At 41.6% G+C, this 16,488-nt stretch overlaps 1 protein-coding gene across 4 annotated transcripts; it reads right to left on the bottom strand.

Moving 5' to 3' along the window:
• Positions 1 to 299: 299 nt before the first annotated feature.
• Positions 300 to 15,538, bottom strand: caprin2 (caprin family member 2). Of its 4 annotated transcripts, none has more exons than XM_023418724.2 (21): positions 15,393 to 15,538; positions 14,527 to 14,782; positions 14,369 to 14,431; positions 14,183 to 14,269; positions 11,969 to 12,207; positions 10,678 to 10,760; positions 8,384 to 8,494; positions 8,199 to 8,236; positions 7,893 to 8,117; positions 6,909 to 6,947; positions 6,687 to 6,815; positions 6,452 to 6,536; positions 5,759 to 5,805; positions 5,546 to 5,653; positions 5,357 to 5,458; positions 5,116 to 5,256; positions 3,680 to 3,824; positions 3,470 to 3,586; positions 3,196 to 3,257; positions 2,162 to 2,216; positions 300 to 1,578 (listed from the first exon to the last, which is right to left on the bottom strand). In XM_023418724.2, the coding sequence occupies exons 2-21, from the start codon at positions 14,767 to 14,769 to the stop codon at positions 1,004 to 1,006; spliced, it is 2,694 nt and encodes an 897-aa protein (XP_023274492.1). In that variant the 5' UTR covers positions 14,770 to 14,782; positions 15,393 to 15,538; the 3' UTR covers positions 300 to 1,003. The 4 variants fall into 4 exon arrangements, with proteins under 4 accessions (XP_023274492.1, XP_087033358.1, XP_023274487.2 ...); XM_087177232.1 differs by having other exon boundaries at positions 7,893 to 8,069; XM_023418719.2 differs by lacking the exon at positions 15,393 to 15,538 and having other exon boundaries at positions 3,410 to 3,586; positions 14,527 to 14,802.
• Positions 15,539 to 16,488: the final 950 nt, after the last annotated feature.

The following is a 16,488-nucleotide window of genomic DNA, read 5'->3' as shown; positions in this document are numbered from 1 at the left end:
AGCCTGACACAACTGCTAGCACAGCTGTGGGCCCATGTCTGTTTATTGTGAATGGGAACTGCTGGTAAAAGCTCCAAGTGCAAAGTGCAGTTCAGGTTGGGTTCAGAAGCTAGGCTAAATCCCAGATCAGGTGATCACTGTGATTTATCACAAGCTTTTTCCTGTTAAATTGGAGTAGTCATCACTGCTGTAGACACAGTTGGAAGAAAAAGATGCATGTCAATGTAAATAAAACCCATCTTGCATTAGTTTTGTGTGTCACTGTAAAAACAGGTAAAATAAAGATGAAGCACGCAAACTTAACTGCTCATCTTTTATTTTACATTAGGCACATCAAGGGACCACTTCCATGTCTCCACAGTAGTCTGTTAGTGCAACAATTTAGCCTCAAGTGTTTGAGACCACACCCACCACCAAGAACAATCTTTCCTCCACAGATTCACATCCACATACAGCAGGATGAGACTGAGTGCATAGGAGCCCGGCATCAAGCAAAGTGCTGATAGTCAGTTATACTTCATCCATTAAGTCAGCCATTCATTCAGTTCATTAGCCGTTTAACATCTGGTCAGACATCCAAAGCCATTCAGAAAACAAAGGCACAAATTCAAAACAATGCATCAAAGTTCTCACTGAAATCAGTGACCTGTGGGCTGAACAGCTGATGTACTACAGGATGATTTACAGCAAGATAATGTGATCAAGGCCCAGCTATACTAGTGTCAGTCACACTGAGCACCACCATCGTCAACTACACGTTGATGGGGAATCAGGCATATTTGGTAGATGTCACATAATCACAATTCCCATTTCAAATAAAGATGATGGCTGTGAATACAGATCATGGCCAAAAGCATACCATATGTTATGAATGAGCTTTATGGTGAAAATGACACTTGCATGCAGCCTGACCATAACACTGAAATGTCATTTTAATCACCATTCAGTGCAAAGCAAACAGTCCACACTTTCGGGCGAACAGGGCCATTTGGCCGACAGCAGTTCAATCCTGGTACAGCAGGAAGCCTGAGAAGGTACTGTACTTCCAGGTGCTGCCATAGATGGCGCCACGATGCAACCGGAGCCAAACCTGGTCACCCTGGAAGAGAGGCAGGATGGCGTGGTTGCTGGCCGTCTCATGATCTGGGGCTCCGTCGTTGGCGTATGCCGATACCATCACATCCTCGTTGCGCATGAGATTGATGTAAAGCGGCACATTGATGGCGAGCTTCAGGATGTGGAAGATGAAGACATAGGTTCCATTGACGGGGCAGGTGAAGCGGCCAATATGGGTATCGTACATCTCCCCCAGGTTGCTGTGCAGCTGGTCGAACACTATGGGCTGGTCCAGATTACCCGGGGCGAAGTTGGCAGTGCGAGAGGCAGTGAAGGCCACTCGCAGAGGCTGGGAGAGTGGGTAGACTTGCATAGGAAGCAGAGCAGTGTGGTGGTGGCCGTGGGGGGTGAGCGGGACCTCCACGGTGGAGACTGACAGCGAGTCGCCATGCCCCGAGTCCACAATCGTGAAGGCTCCCTCCCGGTCTGGGCTACTCACCTGGGAAGAATCACTCCAGCCTGCTGGAGAGTCAAGACAAAACAAATGTCGGACAGGGTGCAGTGATAACTATGGGGTTACAGTGGTTTTGAAACCTGTGTTTGTCCAGTTGAAGCTGACACTGGTTCATTAGATTTCATGTACTTTCTTAAATGCTGCTCTTTATGATAAACACCAGTACAGTAAAATGTTACATACCGACACTTGAGTTCATCCCTACCAGATTTCCACCTCCCCAAGTGTTGTCACCCTATTTCACTCGGTTTCCATGTCCATGTAAATGTTAAAAGTGCTTCAATCATGCAACCTTGTCCATTGGAGACATGAGATTTTTTTGATGATACACCAACCACCAGCCCATTCTCAGTAGAGAGGATATCTCCCAGATGACAGGGGGTGGGTACTGAAATTAGACAGATGCTGTGGTGCAACAGACTTGAAATTTTACCAATTACTTTGCCCCCATACAAATCCATGAGCAGAATCAAACAACCACACAAGTAAGCAGCAAAATCCCATCCAGCCACCACCCTGTAGAAAAGAATCTAACTGCAGAGGTTCTTCCCAGAGGGATAGATTACTGATAGTTAGAACTGGTGTTCTTACCACTGGAGTTATGTCTTCCTCCTCCACGTCTGTAGCTGTGTTGGTATCCAGAGTCCTGGAGAAAAAAAAACAAAAAAAAAACCCACACCAGAGGAACTGTAATGTGCAGATAAAGTAGGAACATCACACAGGGTGTGCTTATGCTCATGTTTTTTGCTACATGACCTGTTTTGTTTTCGGTTTTTACTAGCATGCTAAGCTACATGATACACTATAATTTTACTAGTGGGCATAGCTTCTCTGGGGTCAAACAGAATTATCCGTAAAGGTCCAAACAAGGTTTATGTACAACTGGGGCTTTATTTTCATAGTTTTAGCCACCTAATTACAGTTATGTAACTGCTGAGGTTTAGGATAAAGGCAACATTGTTACAATGATGTCCAGTCAATCAAAACAGACAAATAGGTAAAAAAGCCAGATCATCTCAATTGTTTAGTTGGCTTAAAACTAAAAGTGAATGTACCATAAATTTCACTTAAAATCTCTAATTGCACAAGACAAGTGCATGTGGTGGATGTTTACAAGAGACAGTTGACAACTGGTGGCATGACCTTTGGGCACATGTTGTACGTGGACTAACATTAGTAGGACGGGGTGGAGTGACAGAACACGAGGTAGTATTTTTTTTTTTTTTAAGGGGACACTTGATGTAGACAACATTGAGGAAAGTATGAACTGACTTAACTGACATGAGGATGAAGTTGTACATATTGGTTTAGATATTTTTAGTTCATTGTTCAGACCTATTACTAACTCTGTTCAGCAGATGAACTAATTGTATCAACCAGCTTATTCTTAGAGTCAGGTTGTTTCAAACAGTCCTGATTTAAAAAATATGAACCACTGAAGATGTCGATTCAAAAACATCTGGGGAATGGTGAGTGAATAACTTAACATAATTAAAAAACTACAAGATATATAAAAAGATAAACAAGAATACTGTAAAACAACTGGATGGTTTAATATGTAAGTGTTGTAATGTAATTTGTACACAAAGGGAATGAGGACAAGTGCAAACAAGGGTTTTGCTTACTCTAGCAGCATAGAGTAGAGGGCCACAGTCCCTGAGATGAGTCTGGGGGATATAGGGTCCTCCTGAGGAACAGAATCAGCATTAAGCCTCAGACCAACCTCAACAACATTAATTTCAGCCCAAGGTACTGATCCTGAACAGATGTCTGTCAAAGACAAGGGAATCACAGGAGTGGTGAAAACCCAAAAGAAACAGGAAAGCTGAGGGTAGATACCTCGATGCCAACCAGAAGAGCGAAAGGTTTGTGCCAGTCCCTTGCCGCCTCGTGCCATACCTCTCACAGATCCTTTGGTGTAGTATGACTGGCTGGGTCGACTCGTGCTTCCACCTGACTGGCCAGGGGAAAGGAAGATCTGCCCACCATTTCCCACTGTATAATCCGACTGGTACACTAGAGAGACGATTCAGCACAAAATGGGTCTCTGCTGACCATTCAGCCCACCAGGGTTGAGAGTTTAGGAATACAAAAATTTGTCCAACATACCAGGTTGTGGTTCGTCTTCTGAGGGAGCAAACTCAGGTGGTGTTTGAGTACTGGCAGTACTGTACCTGGGCTCAGAGAAAACTGGGGAGTCTGGTTTGTAGCTCAGTTCCCCATTCTGGGGTAAGGACGTATTCACCTTGAAGACCTATGGTGAAAAGACAATGGACATCAAATTAGTATTAAGAAACTGCATGGCCCAATTCACATCTAGAGCTTAATGTTACAGAATGTGTCTTCATTGAGCATGTGTTATTTAATTATGCTTCTGTGTTTACATTGATTAGTTCTGTTGGGATAAGGACATCTGCACAGACAGTACAAAAACCATTTAACATTTTCCTTAGATGACCGACAGCATTTGCATGTCACCAACAAATGTGGCACAAGCCACACTCATAGCTATAAAGTATCAAAAGAGATAAGTGTAAAAGCATCAATCTGAATCACATGTGGATTAAAATGACAGGAAGGGTTCATGTGTTCTGGAGTGCATTCATCCCTGGACCCGAGTCGGCAATCTCACAAAATGTTATTGAAAAGCAAACTGTTCACAATCCAACCAAACAGCAGACCAGCAAGTTGCACCACAAGACCCATTTTTTAGCAGGTGGTTTTAACAGATTAACATGCAAACGGTTTCTGATAAAGCAGAAACAGATTAAGGAACCAAGAGACAGTCCAGTAAATGTAATAGTGTGGTAACATGTTAGAATATCTCCAGCTGTTACAAATGCAACTAGATTGACATTTTAAGACATCTAAATGATAAAAACCTGTTTTTAATGTGAAAACCATTTGTGTCCACATTAGTGTTTGTGGATACCTGAACATGAAAACAGGTGAATCTCTTCTCATTTTATAATTGCATCATCATCTGACAAAATCAGCATCAAAAAACTGTTTTAGTATGGATGGAGGGATGAAAAAAAAAAAAGATGTTTACAAATCTCACTTTATTAATATGGATGTACAGCGGCACTGCTTCAGGGACTCCCCAGGAAAAGCTTATGATGTGCAACACAAGGGTCCCTTGACCAAGAGGGTTTGCCAAGCTAGCACAATCGCTAGCAAGCTTCTCCACTGGCTCCAACTACCTTCATACATTAGATAAATCTTTAGGGCAGATGAAAAAGTTCCTGAAAAGAAGACTTTTGTTTATGGCTGTTTCTGTCTCATTAACATCCAGAGAGAGTCCCACATTCTTTCCCTTGATCTGGGCTGTTGATTGACCTACCTCATTTAAATATCGAGATCCAACCGCCGTGTGAGTAAAATGGAGATAAAATGAATGCTTTATACCAGGTATGAAGGCAAAGGATGAAATGGATGTCAAATCATTTCCAGATCTTATGATTAAGGTACAACTGGGGCCTCAGTGAGGGGAACTGATCAGTGACAGACTGCTGTAGAATGAGGCATAGGTTTATGAGACTTACTGATTGGATGTTCTGAAACTGTGCAGAAGTGAGAGCTCTCCTGGTAGGAGGGGTAGTGAACGTCTGTCCCTGGGGAGGGGTAGAGGTGCAAGATCCCACCCCATTACATGGAGACTGTTTACCTGACTCAGTTACCGGCGTCTGTGGAGTGCAGAGAAAGTTCAAGGGGTTGTCAAAAAGCAAATCAACATCTGACTGAAGATAATGTGCTGTGTTAACATGTTGAAGAACGCCCGTTTACACGAGGACGGCTCTTCTCCTCCACGCTCACAGAGATGGTCGCCTCCCTGTGGTACAGGGGTGGTGAGGGAAACTCCTTTCCTTCAGCCAACTGAAGTGGCTCCTGCATAGTGGAAACAATTTAAACAGCCACTTGAAGCTGTGGGATTAAAATAATATGTTGTATCTCAGTCATTGTGCTGCATCTTACATGAGGTAGGTCCTTTGAGGAAAGCTCCAGGTCACAGGTCTCCAGGCATTGGTCCCTACTGGACAGACTGGCTTTACGCTCCATCAGCCTGATAGGCAGCGGGGTGGACTGAGTGGAGGGATGAGGAATATAGTGATGACAAGCCCATGTCATTTCCAATCAAGTTTCAATGACTCATCACAGATAGAGAAAAAAAAAAAAAAAAATGCTTACATGCATCACTTTGGGCAGGACATCGACTGGGCTCAAGTCAGTCTGAGCTGAAAAAAAATGACATCAAAACCTTGGAACAAACTAAATGCCCAACGGTAAAGACTGTAAAATAAACATTAAAAACATCACAGTTTGAGAAAGTCTAAATGATAAAAAATTGCTGAATGTGCCACTTGACCTGAGGGGCCTTAGGGGAGAATAAAGTGTTCAAAGATCATAACTAGTAATCATGGAGGGTTTTATAAGTAACTAAAAAAATATAATTAAAAAAATCTTCAAGTGAACTCCACAGGCAGTCAGCATAATCCAGTCATAAATCAAGACAAGGGGAGATGAGATGTTAAACAAGCCAAAATATTTTAGCCTCTTCATTTCTGATGCTGGCAATAGGAGACAGCACATATCCTTCCTCAAAACATTAGCAAAGTTGATTTTTAATATTTTGTATACTTCCAGGTTCATGATCTTGAACATCAAAATTCATTTCTGAACCTAAAATATTTGACAAAACAATCCCAGCCACCTTGTTGTTACTTCATCAGTTGTCATGGAGAATAATAATATTCATCATTTACATAAGTAAACTATATTCACTGAGGAAGACCATGCGACACGAGTTAAAGCTACAGAAAAAGCTAGGAAGTGGACCTTGAGTTGGGATTGTTTTGTTTTACTTGTTGACTTCCACATTACCAAGAGGAGAGGGAGATCCAGAAGGCCGTCTCTTCAGTCCAGGGTGGCCTTTAGTGGGAGAGTTGTCACCATCAAGAAGAGAGTCCTGAACAGGACAGGGTCATTTTAAAATCTTTAGTCACTACAGCACAGCAGACAGAATACTTAACACCACACTCTAATCCTGGACCAGGTGCTGAAGAAAAAAAAACTACTACATCAGATGTGCTTTGGTTTGCAAACAGCCAAATTCCACCTGCATGAAACTGAAGGAGCCGTGGATCTTTGTCATTAGGTCCTCCAGGTGCTGCCTCCTCAGGACCGGGTCTTTGGGTAAGGTGGACAGAGAGTTGAAAATCTCCACAGGCATGTCCATGTGTACTGCCTGTCGAGAGCCACAGGAGGATGAATGTATAGATAGTTTGTGTACTTTGATCGGGATGTGTGTACTTTTTAAAACCAGCCGTTCAGTACTCACCTTGACATTTTGCACTCCTCTGGCTTTCCTCTCTTTTCTCTGGGTAGAAAATCCTGTGTTAATTATTTTATTGAGACTACTGATGAACAATAACAGCTTATATAATGGCCTTACAACACACATCAGCTGACATAACCTCCTCTGTCCTGGTTTCACCTGAAGGGAAAAGGTCTTAGCAGATTCTCATTAATAAATTATAAATGGCTTGTTCACATGCATAAGTGGCTTCTTTTTCACACTTTATTGAAAAGGTTTTTTCTTTGTACATAAGAGATGAAGATTGAGATACTTCAATTATTTCAGTGATCTCTCTGCATGTTTTCCCTCGTGCTCTGACAGCATAGCCGTGTTAATAGTCATATAGAATTGTTACTTCTTCTGACCTTATTAGATTGCTGATGTTAAGACTTTTATGGCTGACTGTACCTGCAAGTGCCTACCTGCCTGCTACCACTAGGAGTCACCAAAATCATTCAACACACACACACACCTATCTATCGTTGTGAGGACACTCATTGACATATTGCATTCCTTAGCCCCTTACCCTAACCATCACGACTGAATGCCTAACCCGAACCCTTACCTTAACCTCATCCTGACCTAAAATTATCCTAACCCTTACCCTACAATTTCTAAACCTAACCCCAACCGTATCAGTTAGATGGAATTCAATTGTGAACACAATTTTTTTTTTTTTTTACAAAACTACAGGATGCTGTCGAACCCCTGTCAAACTACAAAATTATATCAGCTTTTAAGTGGAAAAAAAATCTGAAACCTTTGTTGGTTCATGCCTCTTTGAAAAGTGAGAAACAACAACATTTCAAATCTTTACTACTCCAGATTTTATTTTGAAGGTGGAAAAACCAAAACCTTAGACAGCCTTTAGAGGGTGTGTCAAAGTGAGTACCGGCTGTAATATCCTCACTCTCCTCAATAAGTAGCATTTACAAGTACTGAATAAAGGCTTTGATTAGACCTCACCTGTTTGCAGTCAGACTGATTCTTGGTGCAGGCTGGGACTTTGGGGATGAAAGTGGCTGCTCCTCTCCATGGTTTGTGGACTGCAGCATGGGGTGAGGTGGGTCCATCTGGGAACTCCATGTCCCAGCAGTCAGGAGGCTCCCTCTCCCTCATGCCCTGGAAGTCCTCCTTCCAGTTCTGAGTGGGAGGAGTCTCCATGTCAGTCAGGTACAGTCTGTTGAAAAACTGCCATATCACCCACAGAGCATGAGTGGATCCTGAAAATGCTCACAGTCACACAAAACTAACACTATTCCTTGGTCTTACCTCCTTAGAAGCTTCATTTGTTTTCGACTTTGATATGCCTGACATAAGAAAGAAATACGAGTCTGTAATTCAGACTCTGACAAAGGTTCACTATAGTAAATGAAACTGAAGGCTGTTTTTTTATGCCTAACCCTAAGGTCTGGCACCATTACCACCCACAGGTCGTTAGTGTAACATGATCTTACTGTGGCTGGTGGAGCTCAGTAACACCTCTGGAGTCTTGGTGGGTGGAGGTGGAAGACAACTGAAATACCTGGAATTCATCAGCCTGGTGAGCTCCTCTTTCAACGACTTAACTGAAAGGACAAAGTTACATAGAGAGCCAATCAAAAAGCTCTGTTATTCAGACAACTGAATTAACTTGAATTTGAATTCATCATGATTTGACTGGATTTCACATTTTCAAAGAAATAAAATCAGGTTGACACAGATCATTTTACAGAAAGTCAACTACCTGCTGTACCTGTGAAAAAGTTCAACATTTTGGGAAATGCAAATTTTTTCTTCCTTAACAATTTAAGGACTGACACCACATGAAATATGAAGCTAGAACCAGAAGCTGATTTTAACACACACGCACACACACACACACACACACACAAGGCTGTGCTAGACACAGAACCAGAGGTCAGAACTACGAAGCAGGATTTGAGGTTTATAAGGTAACTTCCGGTTTAACTTTGGGGTTTCAGTCCTACAATGGTGGTTCACTTGTTACAGGGTTAAATCACCATGGTGACTTATGCTGAACTCCTAGCCTGCTCTGGCCCAGGTTAACTTCAGACAAGCCTAAGACATTTTTATAAAATCAGTGGAATCGTTTTGCTGTCCCAGACCTTGCATGTGTCCACTCTGGTTTTAAAACAGAGCTTCTAACAAACAGAGGAGAGTTCATCACACTAAATAACTATGTTATAACAATTATAGCTTCATTTTAATTGAACAGATTCTTTAATCCAATATGATCGCTGACAGTGTCAATGCTTTTACTCTTCATCACTGCAGCTCAGAATAACATGAGGAGACTGACAAATACACTGTTGGATAGGGCCCTTTTCCAATGATTATAAATTGGATTTATAAGATTTAAAACATTTTCAGTCAGTTTCAGTCAAAGTTATAACTGAAGATTACTCAAGTTGATGACTTTAATGTGAGTACAATAAAATGTAAAAGGCCAATAAGAAATTTATCAAACCACCTGTTCAACAAAAAACAAACTGAAAAGAGATATTTTCACCTATTTTGTCCTCTGTCACCCAGTATCTTTACACAACAGCACTATGCTGGTTAAGCTGAAAGTGAATTGTTAGGAAAAGCTAAAAGGAAAGCTGTCGGTATGTAAGTGTAATTGATTATCTATCAGCAACTTGCTGGGACAAACCAGCCCAATCAATTCTAATTTAGTTCTGAAAATGTTCCTTTTTATATCCTTTTCTATGGCGCACAGTGAGATCAGTCAAAAACATGTGAAAGTTTACTTCATGTGTAAGTCTTGTCCCTTCATTATTAGACAGAGCTTTTTAATATCTTTGGTCCTTGTAGCTGATACTGAAATACTCTGAAAATCATAAGGTAATCTGTTGCTGCCTTAGAAATTTCACTGAACAAGTGTTTGAGAAAATGTTTAGGCCTGAATCTGGCCTCATCGACCATGCCAGTAGGTCATTTAGATTTCCTGGAGGAAAATTAATCATTTAGATTAATAATCAATAATAGTCGACTAAACAATGATAGTTGATAGAAAAATAGTCGTTAGTGGGAGCCCTAGGGCAGTTAAACTGGACACTGATGACAAAGGTGTTTGCCGTATGCTATGGTTATTTGTGCAACCACCAACAACAATGGAAAAAGGAGAAATTATTAAATATGCATCATATTTGCAGGGATCTGGAAGTCTATATTTCATAGTGTTTAAAACAGGAAAGTGAGATCAACATAGTTGTATTTGTAAATTATACATTAATAAACATGTCATCCAACAACCTGGTGGGTTTTATCCCTTAAACATCTTGTTTGTTTAATCCATACAGATCAAATATATGCATGGGACCACCATTTAGGCATTTCATTACAGCATTAAGATGGAGACGTGTCATTTACAGACAAAATGGTGAAATGCATCCCGTAAACCTCTGGGTGACAATTCAAATGTTAAAAACCTGGTACAGTAATATAACTTAAAAATTGTAAAAGGCTTTGACAGGTTTCTATCTTTCATTAATTGCTCAGGTGCAGGAAAAATCTTTATAAGTGACTGTGCCACATCAGCAATCACTAATGGTATAATACTATAAACTGTATTACAATGTCATCTACTTCCAGAAGGTGCATGGAGAAGGGAAAAGACCCTGACGAAAGCTACAAAAGCTGAAAAGTTTTGACCTCTCATGCTTTTATCTCCAACGATAACCAGTCAACAACCTCAAGATGACAATTAACAGGATCATTATATACTGAAAACATTAGACATACTCACAAGTGGATCCAGCCACTGGTATGTCTTTCCCCTCCAGCAGGTCCAGGTAGACCAGAGCTGCTTGCTCCATCTGCTCAGTTAAACTACAACAGTGAAAAGGAACAAGGAGTGTCACTCAGATGTGGAGACTCTTTATACCAGTGAACCTGTGTTAGATAATGGTTTTTAGTTCAACTATCATTTGTCTACACAGCTCCAGTGCAACTTTAGTGTTAACTGCATGCAGTGTTACTCTGGTTTCATTTTTTCATATACATCTATAATGCTATTTTAGGATGTTAGCTTGATGTGGCACTGTGATGTTTGTTTTTGCTTTGTCACGCACAGCTATGCTTAAATAAGCACTGAACCCTTTTATTTGTTATCTGTTGTATTTGACTGTACTTCATTCATATTGGTTAGTCAAGATAGGGCAAATAATACAGTTTGTTTGAAATGTAGAAATGCAAATTGGCAAAAATAAAATGATCCTCTCTGCTGACAGTTTGGTGTCCAGACAAAGTTAATGTTAGCAGAGATCCAACAGTAATGAGATATCAGTGCAGAACAAATGTTGCTTAGTTATTTACTGTTGGGAATGCACTGAAATTCCAGTGTTGGAGATCCTGTGGAGATGATAAAACTGGCCATGTATTTGATGAAATGCAGGTGAAGGTGTTCACAAGCAGCAGATGTCAATCTGCACAATGCAACACATCCCAACTTCCAGTGTATACAGGACGCTGAAGGACAGTAGTGGAATCGGAGCCCTGTCCTGTTGCTGAAGCACACAAGATCAACAGTGGCACTAAGATATCAGGGGACCAACATGGTAAGGGCCCCCACAAAGCGTGGAATATAAATATTGTTTTTATCTGTAAATGTGATTGGTTGAATACATAGTTTGATGGACTATTTCTTGTATCTAAAATATACACAAACAATATCCTTCCAGTAAAGTCTCATTTGATCTTTTAATAATGAAATACAGTAATCTTTTCTCAGTGCAGGGGCCACAGTGAGGTGGCTTTCATCTGTCTGCTTTGAGTATATCAGTCAACAGATTTATCAACGCGATGACATCACAACTCTGCCAGATGCAGTCATGAAACTTTACAAGTGTCAAGCTGAGATCAAAATGAAGAAACTATTGAAAGATGGGTGTGGTCCGATCCATGACTGACTCCTGTAATGATGTAGTAATAACTACTTAGTACTCATGTAATAATATAGTAATTACTACCGAGTACTCAAATCAGATGGCCGGTCTGATCCCATCACTAGAGGATCTCTACGCCGTGACAGCACCCACCTCAGTCGGTTATCCCTCTTGACTCCCAGCAGGGTGGCGAGCTGACTCAGGCTGTGCAGCTGTTTGGCTGGAATCTGGGGTGCCTGGTTGTGTCCAGCCAGCAGGTCTCTCCTAACATGCTCCTGCTGCAGGCTGTGAAGGAGATGCTGAACCTGGAGCACCGTGCTCAGACGCCTCCTCTCCACCTCCACCTTCGCCACCTGCTCCTTTTTCACCGCCTTCTTCTGGGCTCTCAGCAGCTGCAAGAGCAGGATGAAAACATCAAATTCAAATCAAATTTATTTATGAAGCACATTTATAACAACAGCTGTTGACCAAAGTGCTGTACAATCAATAACATAAAAACAACATAGCAAGAACACAAACTGGTAAAAACAGACAGAAATGTAAACTCTCATACTGATTCAAAGGCCAAAGAATAAAAACGTGTTTTAAGACATGATTTAAAAACAGGCAGTGAGGGGGACAGTCTGTAGAGGCAGCTCGTTCCAGAGTATGGGAGCTGCAACTGAAAAAGCCCGGTCTCCCCTGAGCTTTAGCCTGGATCTGGGCACAACTAAAAGCAACTGGTCAGCAGACTTGAGAGTGCGTAGAGGTACATGTGCCACTAAAAGATCCGACAGGTTAAATGGAGCAAGCTCATGTAATGATTTATAAACAAAAGTTAAAATTTTAAAATCAGTCCTAAAACGTACAGGGAGCCATTGAAGGGAGGCCAGCATGGGGGAAATGTGCTCTTGCTTGCCTGTTCCTGTTAAAAGACGAGCTGCTGCATTTTGGACCAACTGTGGTCGTGAGAGGGAGTTCTGGTTAACACCAACATAAAGAGCATTACAGTAGTCAAGGTGGGACAAACTAAAAGCATGGATGACTCTTTCAAAATCATTAGGCAGGACTTGACCTTTGATAAAAGCCTCAGTTGAAAAAGCTGGATTTCACAACTGAATTGAAATGCATGGCACTGAATTATCAGGGTATAGACCAATGTGTTTCAGACTAACTTCTCACTGCAGTAATTTTAAAACTATCAACTGTTGGATGTTGGTCTCTACAGGTTTTTATAGTCATCAATATTTTGTCTAATTATTAATTGAAAGAACATAAGTGTCAATTTAAAAGCAATAGCTAATTTTAGGAAATATGATAATTTGCTTACAGATTTGATTTTAGGAGTATGTACTGGAAAATGATCACTCAAAGTTAGACGCTAAGTCATGTCAGCTGCCAGGCAGCCAGCATAGAGAGGTGTGTCTGTGGAGGGAAAGTCCGCCAAACGCTCGCAGGGCAGGGCTGACTCTTCTATGGAGAGTTTGTCCAAAAATCGTATCTATTTGTCGCTCATTAACAGTAACAAACTCCTGAAATAAACTTTCACAACTTTTTTGCTGGAAATTAAAACTATGGTGTTGGTAACCATATGTAAAAAAAAAATAGTTTTCAGAAGCAGGAGATCAAATAAACTGCATCCCCTCTGGGCCAGCCAATCAGTACAAAGTGATATCATCTCAAAGGTGGTTTGGCCCAGTGCAGCTGGAGGAGAAACACTGCAGTCACCTTGTTCTCATGAGGTTTTAATGTCATGTGACATAGTGACGTTCTGCAGCGCCGATGAAGTCAGACAGAATTTCTAACCATCATGCATCAGGTTAAGTCAGCGCATGAAGCTGAACGTAACGACAGACACTTTGGCTGAACCAGGACTAGCTCTGTAAATACATCTGAATATTCTTTAAAAAAAAAAAAAAAAAAAAAAAAAAAAAAAAAAAAAAAAAGCACATTACATACAGCTCAAGTTTTCATGTGGCAACTTTTGTCCAAGCAGCAGTTCAAACCTTTAAAATACAGTTCACCATCACATATGTCAAAGAGAGAACAGCAGACCCTGTAGCAGATTCAAACATTACTCACAATTCACTTGATCAAAACAGCTGTCAATTAGTCCTATAACAGTTAGAACAAGTCAAAATGCATACAAAAAGATAAAAACTGCTCACTGTCTTCCAAAAACAATTGATTGCATATGTTGAATTAAGCAGGTGTGAGCCATGAAATGTTTTCTTTAAGGGACACTTCCAGGTACACTTGGAGCATTAGCTAAAGCTAAATGATATGTGGAGCTACAGAGTCCTGTATTGGGATGGAAAAACAACAGCTCCCAGCTAACCGACATTACAGCCAAGATACTGACTCTAGCAGACACACAAACAGTTTTACCGTCTCTGTCAAGCCATCCAGGGTTTTGTGTAGCTCCCGGGCAAATTCCAGGTTATGCAATACCTCTTCATACTTCTCCACAGCCGCCTGGAAAACAAAGGAATATGGGCAGAAACATTAAATGCAGAGCCCAACATATGAATGACATTTCTGAGGTCCTAACTTAGTCTCCATTACAGGTCTTACCATCTGATCCTTGTTCAGTGCTTCACCCTGGTTCAACCTCTTCTTGTAGTCTTCCAGTTTCAGCTGTGGACACAAGAAACGTCACAAAACATCAGGTGGCTGCCTCCACCTGTTCAGGTATCACACCTATCATTCACTCTACCCTGCTACCATCCCACCTTCTTTTTCTCCAAGTTGCGGACTTTGTGTTTGAGGCAGATGAGGCCATCTTCTATGTAGGTTTCGTAGCCATGGTAGGCAGTGGACACCTCCAGGCTGAGCTGCAGGGCACTTAGCCCAGTGGGCGAACCCACCTTCGGGCTACCAGCTGTAACTGGGTCCTCTTGCCTTTTCCTGCCCTCCTCCAAGCGCTCAAGTGGGGGGGTAATATCCATGGTAGGGGAAGGAGACAGCTGCACCATGATGAGCTCCACACTAGAAGGAAAGAGACACATTTGAGTTGTGAGAGCCACGCCGTTTCTGTGCCACGCAATGCCATCAGAGAAAAGATGCTGCTGATGCCAAGCTGAGCGTTTGAATAGAGATGGAGGTGGAATCAGCCCAGTTTGGGCAGCCGCCAACCCCGTGACATTGCATTTATGCCGGCCACTGAGCAGCGTGCTCTCTCTGGATGAATCACGAAAGCAGCAGAAGCAGAAAGATAAACTCAAACACAAAACCACGAAGGAAAAGAGCATATTTTTATGCATATGTAGCTGTGGATTAAATATCCCTGCGTGCATGCACCCTGTTCACCGACTCGTATCATCCTAAGGGCTGGGTGGGGACTGATACAAGCAGAGCCAAGTTCAATAAGAGTATTCACAGCCTGGCTCGGGAGGAATCCTGCTGAATCAAGTCCGGGTCTCGTGCAGTCGATTAAAACCAAACTTTGCTTCAAATATTCCAATTCAAGGCAGATGCTCGTTCAGGGAGGCTCGGTCCAAACTTTCGCTCATGATTCTACAATTTGAAATTTAATCACCACCTACGTCACCAATGTATTAAAACGACACGCCAACAAAAAAAAAAACAGCTGACCCACCTTTTGTATTTTGCTCGTGCGCGTTAAATCCTCTCAGGAAGAGCCGCTGGACATCCGAAAGCCCCGAAACAAACGGACCCCTTCTTACCGTGATGTTTCGCTCTTAGAGGCCACGCCGGTGTCAGCCCATACCTTTATATACCCTGCCGTCCACACACGAGCCCCGTCGAGGGCGACAACAAGCCACCACATCCGGTTCTGGCACCTGTCTCTCTCTCTCTCTCTCTCTCTCTCTCTCTCTCTCTCACACACACACACACACACACACACACACACACACACACACACACACACACACACAGTCCAGAAGTGATTTAACGTTTGTGTTTCTGAACAGTGATTTTAAAAATTATTTTATTGTATCACTAATATAAAGCTGCCTTGTTGATTTCATTTATATTTGTTTATTTATTTGTGACCACCTGGTATCAAAATAGATATTATATCTTTATATGGAGATGTGATGAACTTGTTTGTAAACACTTATTTATTTACAATAACAACTAACAGGCAAGCAACATTAATATCCATGTTGTTTGTGATCACCTGACCTCAATCATCTCAGCTCTGTTTTGGCCTCCACCATTGGGCTCCTAACTCTTCATTAGCTGGGATAGGTATGTTGTTTGGTGCTGGGTATGTTGCACACATGGGGGATTAGAAGAACTTTTTCCTTACAAAAGTCTGATTCAGCTGAGATTAGAAGTTTACAGGCCCTAAAACCAATGAAAAACAATGAAAGGAGATAAAAAAAAATTTTATCTTATAAAGTCCCACGGAGCTGCAGAATTGTGAGGCAATTCTCTGTCACTATGAGCGGCACCTTTGTCACTATGGTAATTTAATTCATTTTTAATATTAAAAATGATGATTTGTGGAGCTTTAAGTCAGGAGTCAATAATCAACCTCCCTGTGGCTGCGCGGGTTCTCTCCGGCTTCCTCCCACAGTCCAAAAACATGCACAATAGGTTAATTGTCGACTCTAAAAGTGTCCATAGGTGTGAATGTGAGTGCAAGTGGTTGTTTGTCACTATATGTCAGCGTTGTGATGGACTGGCGACCTGTCGAGAGTGTACCCTGCCCTCACCCAATGTCA

Source organism: Seriola lalandi, unplaced genomic scaffold (genome assembly GCF_002814215.2).
Source record: "Seriola lalandi dorsalis isolate HSWRI2012SDOR001 ecotype SW California unplaced genomic scaffold, Sedor1 jcf7180002054584, whole genome shotgun sequence".
Taxonomy (NCBI): Eukaryota; Metazoa; Chordata; class Actinopteri; order Carangiformes; family Carangidae; genus Seriola; species Seriola lalandi.
This window is presented reverse-complemented; position numbering and strand designations above follow the sequence as displayed.